This window comes from Dromaius novaehollandiae, chromosome 2 (genome assembly GCF_036370855.1).
Source record: "Dromaius novaehollandiae isolate bDroNov1 chromosome 2, bDroNov1.hap1, whole genome shotgun sequence".
Lineage (NCBI taxonomy): Eukaryota > Metazoa > Chordata > Aves > Casuariiformes > Dromaiidae > Dromaius > Dromaius novaehollandiae.
Genome location: NC_088099.1, coordinates 69,302,236 through 69,308,235, shown reverse-complemented (window position 1 = coordinate 69,308,235; position 6,000 = coordinate 69,302,236). Strand labels below are relative to the sequence as shown.

The 6,000-nt window shown below is 41.8% G+C and overlaps 1 protein-coding gene across 1 annotated transcript in view; it reads left to right on the top strand.

The window, feature by feature from the left end:
* Positions 1-1,163: 1,163 nt before the first annotated feature.
* The window catches only part of PTPN3 (protein tyrosine phosphatase non-receptor type 3), a 178,911-nt gene continuing 174,074 nt past the window's right edge, over positions 1,164-6,000 (top strand). The window contains exon 1 of the mRNA XM_026099877.2: positions 1,164-1,305. Within this exon, the coding sequence (XP_025955662.2) occupies positions 1,257-1,305 (49 nt within the window). The 5' untranslated portion in view covers positions 1,164-1,256. The remainder of the gene's footprint in view (positions 1,306-6,000) is intronic.

The window sequence follows — 6,000 nt, the reverse complement described above, 5'->3', positions numbered from 1 at the left end:
AAAATGAGAGATTTATTCACCCAGGTGAGAGAAAAGCAGGAAATTGCCATATTATGTCATTTTCCACCGAGAAACCTCTGATGCACTTACTGTTTCCAGGAGGGTGTGTTGTTCCTGGAGGTGAGAAGTGATTTAGATTTTTCTCTCAGTGTTCCTCTGTGAAAGCAGAATCTGAGCTTTTGCCAAATTCTGTAGTATTATCTTTTTTCTTTTTGCCCAGCATTATTACAATAAGGTCGTGTTCCTCTTATAACCTAGCATTTACATGCATGATATCTCAAATGCTTGCTGCTTATTGTCAGCCTCATCTCAGTTTTTTACAAGGGCACAATAATGATAGCTGACTCGTGCATGCCGTGTCTCGCGCAGAGATTTCAGTGTTTTATACAAAGAAAGGGAACTATAATTATCCATGTGTTAGAAATGGGGAAAGAGCAACATGGAGAGGCAAAGCAATTTGCCCAAGGTGACAGGGCAAATTAGAGGCAGAGCTGGGCACAAATCCCACGTCGGCTGCTCGCTGGGTCCTTGCTCACCACAGGCTCACTTGCCCTTGGCCGTGGTCTCACCAGTGTGCAGGAGCAACAGCAGAAGACTGCTGTGGGGTGCTGATTTGTGTAAAATGAATACAGACATTAATGGGGGCCCACTGGGCTGCCGTCTGGGTCATGGTGGTAATGGATAAATGGTAAGCGAGGCCGTGGCCTGCATGGCAGTGATGCGGAGCTGTTTTGTCCCATGGGGAGCGGTGCCTTGGGGAGGCGTGCTGGCTGCCCTTGCCACCTGGGTGCATGGAGGAAGGGTTCCTGCTCTCCCCCAGCCTAGGAGCATCCCTGTTATACCACTAGCTGTGGTTTATTTGGCACGTGAGATTGATTTTAAATTATTTCCTGTATATTCTCAACCCAGCGAGTCATTTCCCTTTAAAGTGCACCAGCTGGGACATTTCTGTAATTTCAAATGAGGCGCTAAGAGACTACTCCTTTCAACAACTCTTTTTTTTTTTTTTTTTTTTTTTTTTTAATGAGGGTGGGTATCTGTTGCAATGAATCAATTAAAACTCTTCTGACACACAAGATGCATGCAGCTAGACCTGTTCCACAGGTTTCTGGGGAGGGAGGCTAACATGTGACAGCACACAGAAGCCAGGAGGACTGGAGAAGATCAGAAGCTTGCATGAGCGAGCTTGGCTTTCCCAAGCCCTTTTTTTAAAAACACTATTCAAAAGACCCCTGCACTCTCCGACAGACGGCACCATGGTGGAGCAAGGGATGCTGCTGTCATGCGCTTATCCTCAAGAAAAGTGTAAGTGACCAAATATGATTTTGTGTAAGAAAAAAACCCAGGACACTGGAGAAAAGAAATGCAAGAAACAATCTAGCTATTATAATTGAAAAGACAGAGGGAATAGAGGGGAAATGTTAAAATGAGGAAATAAGGAAGCTATTAACTTTATATTGTAGGCATGCCACTGAAATATGATTAGCGTACTTACAAGCAAAAGACAGGATGCTTTTGTGAAGGACTCTGCTATAAAAGCATCTTGAAGACACTTGTTTTAATCTTTGACTTTCTGCTCCTATTTGCAACATGCTGTAAGGTAGTGCTGCTTGTGTGGCAGGGAGCGTGAACAGTGAGTTTTGATTACCTCTAAATAACTTGAGTGGCAGACTGGAGTGCTGCGAAAGCATTTCCAGCAAGACCTAGTGGGATTAAAAACAACAATGCCTTTTTTTGACAATGCAAAGTGTTTTTGCCCAAGGAAACAGTAAGCTTTCTAGCACTTCTATGCAAATGTCAGCCAAGACTTACGGTACGGGGCAAAGATTCCTAAATTCATTCCTCCGTCCCCCCTTCCCAAAGGAAGCTATCACAGAACAACTTCTCTGATTAGCAATGTAGTTTATATTACTAGAAAGACCAACAACTCTGTGTATGGTGGGGTTTTTTGAACAATTAGGAATGTTTTCAAAGACTTCTGAAAGACAGTGAGTTTAATTTCCAACATGCCAATGAGGAGTATGACAGAAAGGCAGACATGTAGCTGACTACGAATGAATCAGTGCAGGTATACTCAGTCTGGACTGGACTTGTCTGAACAAAATCTGAAGCAAAGGCAGAAACGGCACTAGTATGTCCTGGAGCCACTTCTGTATGCTGCCAGAGCAGAGGTCGGTGCAGGGAAAGCTTTCTCTCTTTGAACTCACAATACTTTGCCTTTCAAAGGGCCTGGCTCGTCTTGGCAGCATAAAGAGGATGCTGCTTAAAATTTACTCTAGATGGAAGGACTAGTTTTGTTCTGAACCTAAAAATGTCACTCTGTACAGGGCTTTACACTGGTTATCAAGAACAGAATAGGGTAAGGATGTCAGCAAAGATGCTGATCATCTGTGGGCAAAAGATTTCTGTTTTGCCTTGTTTTCTGCAGTACGTCTGGTGCACCGTCCTTTCTACTAAAGGTAGAAAAATGCACTGGGGTGGGAATGGAGTTATCCTTGACCTCTCATGCCCCCACAAACGCCCTTCTGCAAAAGGTGACAGAGTGAAAAAAAACCTTCTTCGCTTCCATACATGATGCTGTACAGGGTCCTGCTGGGCTGACTTAGGAATGAGACCACTTGTAATGACCTATATAAGCTGACCGTAATTGAGAGTTTAAATGAAACCTGGAACGCTAATATCTGGGCTATAAAGCAGCGATGCTTTATTTTCTGCTGCCTAGTGTGCTATTAAAGCATTTTATAAAGCAGGATGACAGCCATTTCTCCTTAGCTTTTGCGCAACCCAAACAGTACCAGTAAGCATTTTTGCTCTTTCAAGGTGCTGTTTCCTTTATTTTTTTCTGCTGCTTTCTTTAATCTTAAAAGGAAAAAAGAGTCATACTGGATTAATATAATCCAATTGCCTTTTACAGAAGATAGAATGTGCATGGGGCTCTCAGATGGCTTATTTTTATATTATATATAACTTCATAGTGTGTGTCAGTGTGTTTGTGCATATGTGTAAGAGAGAAATGGAGATTTCTCAATCTCGGTTTGGGCCTCAACCTTGTATAAATGTGCCAGCTGCGACACACTCAACACAATCAGGTCTGAAGAATTTGCATAGAAAAATCAAGCCAAAGCCAAAGGAAGCAAACCCATGGGAGGCAGGAAGCCATGCAATACCTCAGGATGGATGAGCTGGGCCCTGTAATTACATCTTCTGGTGGTGTGAATCAGCAGTGAACCCCCTCTGAAGCCAACGGTGTCACTCAGGGGTTGAAGACAGGGCTGTGGGGTGGAGCGGTCTTCCTCGCATTTACAGCATGAAGCACTTGCCAGGAACAGGCAGTGCATGTTTCTGACGCAGTAGTTAAAAAGCCAAATCGAGCCCTGAATAGGCCCATTCTAGCTGTGAAGGGCCCAGCTGTGCCAGAGCAGGTGATGCATTTTGGCTTGATGCTAAGTGCCTTCTTGGACTGGCCCAATAGGTAAACCCGTTGCAGATTTTAGCTTGAACATAAAGTACTGATCCTGTCAAGAAATCCCTTCTGCTCTGGAGAAATGGGCATGGTACATCTTTGGGAGTCTGCAGCTACTTGCTGGGAGCCCTTGGCTTCATATATGTTGCTATGAGAAGTTAACAAGAAACTCAAAACTGGGCACCAGAAACACTGAGTCTAGCTGTCCATGATGACACATTTCCATGTATGTTCTGTTTATTGTCATTTTTCTCCTTAAATGTCTTTCAAGGAAAAAAATAGAGATATTTGTGGGCTTTTTGTACTTTAAGACACACCAGGATGGTTACAGCACTGGAAAACTGGCCCATAGTTAATCATGGGGCATGGTTTTCATCGGCCTGTGGCCAGTTCTCTGTATGATCCAACCCTGTAGTACTGGGGTATTCACGTCACAGGCGAATATCATTCTTTGTCTGTGAATATTAGGGGGCTTTTCTGTGATCCATCACTTTGCGTTTCATCCGGACAGACGGAGGAGAGTGCCCAGGAGCAGTACCCAGTGTTGGGTGTCTCATCCAGGAGGCCTGTCTCATAACAGATATGCCCAGACCAGGAAGTTCAAGTGCCTTGAAACAGCAGCACTACGCTTCAGATCCCACCATCTCACGCTACTGCTTTCTTTATGTCTCAGAAACTATTAACAGTCAAACAATTTAGTGGGAGGTACACGTACCATGTGCAGGCACAGTTACACAATAGGCTCAGCCCCCCGCCTTCCTCATCAGCCTCTTTGAAGCCATCCTCCTAGTCCCTCTTGAAAGAGATGCCTTGCAAAGGAGTATACTAAATCAGTATTTACAAAGGCTTTTACATCACTTAGTATCTCTAACAAATGCAGTTCCTTCAGGAAGAGTGCTAAACAACCTTCTCAAGGATATGACACAATCTGTATATTACCATATACCCTTTTCAAGGGTATGACACAATGTAAATATTCCTGTGTAGCTGCTTACAGACCTAAATTTTAAAGAAGAAAAAAAAACCCAGAAGGTTGTTTTTGTGTTTCTCTTTGTAGTTTTTTAAATAATGGTTTCATAATTTTTCATGTATTTGTGATCCTTTGTTGGTCTGCTCCTTTTGGTAATATTTGTGTATTTTCAGAGCCAAAATATCACAAAAGCACATTAGTATACATTTTTACAAAAAAAAGGGAGGGAAAAAGAGCAACTTTGGACAGAACAGAAATAGTCTGAACAACTTGTTTAGAATACAAAGCACTTTTTCCATGAATCATATAATTAAAAATTACTAAACTTATTTTGGTCATTCTTTCCAAAAGCTATGCACCTTTGAGTTGAAACCAAGCATGGAAAATTTCAACCCCCAAAGGGTTTTTTTGATGTTTATGCTTTCCCAGCCACAAAATGCCAACATGCTTCAAGATAGTTTACTTAGACTTCAGATTCAAAGAAAAGAAGCTAAAATGCATATATTTCATTCTCACTGCTGAACAGCAGTGCTGTATTGTTATGTGTGTGCTCGTGGGAACATGGAGGAGCTCTCTCTTCACCATATATCTCAAGGAGACAAAAAAATATCATAACATGAACTGTGACCCTCCCGCCCCCAACTAAAATCTCTCCTTCACTGACAACCAGATCAAGATACCAGATTTTTTTCCTTTTTTTCTTTTTTTTCCTTTTTCTTAAGGAAAATTATTAAATTCTGAGTTTTAGGAAAAAATGCACAGCCTTTTTTTTTTTAACTGCAAGTAGCAATAAGAGCCTGCCATCCTACACAGATAACTGGTCTGATATTTATTTGGCCTCACTGATAAGGAATTGAGTCTTATTGCAGTTTTGCCTTCTGATCATTTGATCTTGCAGTGGAAAGCCCACCATTGGGCCCTTCTTCCAGTATGTAAGTATCTTTGCAAAGTTTTCAAGTCTCCTCTGTGCTGTCTTGCCAAAAACCTGGGTGCAGTGATTTCCTTAAATCTTATAGGTAAAATCATTTTCTGACCTCTGGATCATTTTTGGCCATCCTTTGTCGTCTGATTAGGATGTCCACATGTTACTTGACCAAACCTTTAATACTTTCATACCGAGGAGGTGGCAAGGGTCTATGAGGAGTCTTTGAAAAAAAATATGTCTCTGAAACAGTTTCCCTAGATATTTGCTCATCTTTAGCCTGGTTTCTCTGTTTTCAAATCTAAACCCTCTTGTTTGATTGTATCAAAATGCACTTTTTTAGAGTCTGACCATTTAAATGAATGATCAGCCTCAATCTAGGAGTGACTATGCTTCCGCATTAAGTAATCCTCTGATTTTTGAATCACCTGCCAAATTTGCAAATAAAGCTTTTGTATTTTTTGTTTGGATTGTGGACTGAAACATTAAATCATGTCAAACTAAGAACTGGTCCCTGGTGGATCACAAGAGAAACAGCCCCAGTTCATAGATGTCTCCTCGTGGACAGCTACCTTTTAAAGATCTCTCAGTGAATCAATTTTTAATCCAACTAACATATACCCTGTTAGTTACAGTTAACGCACA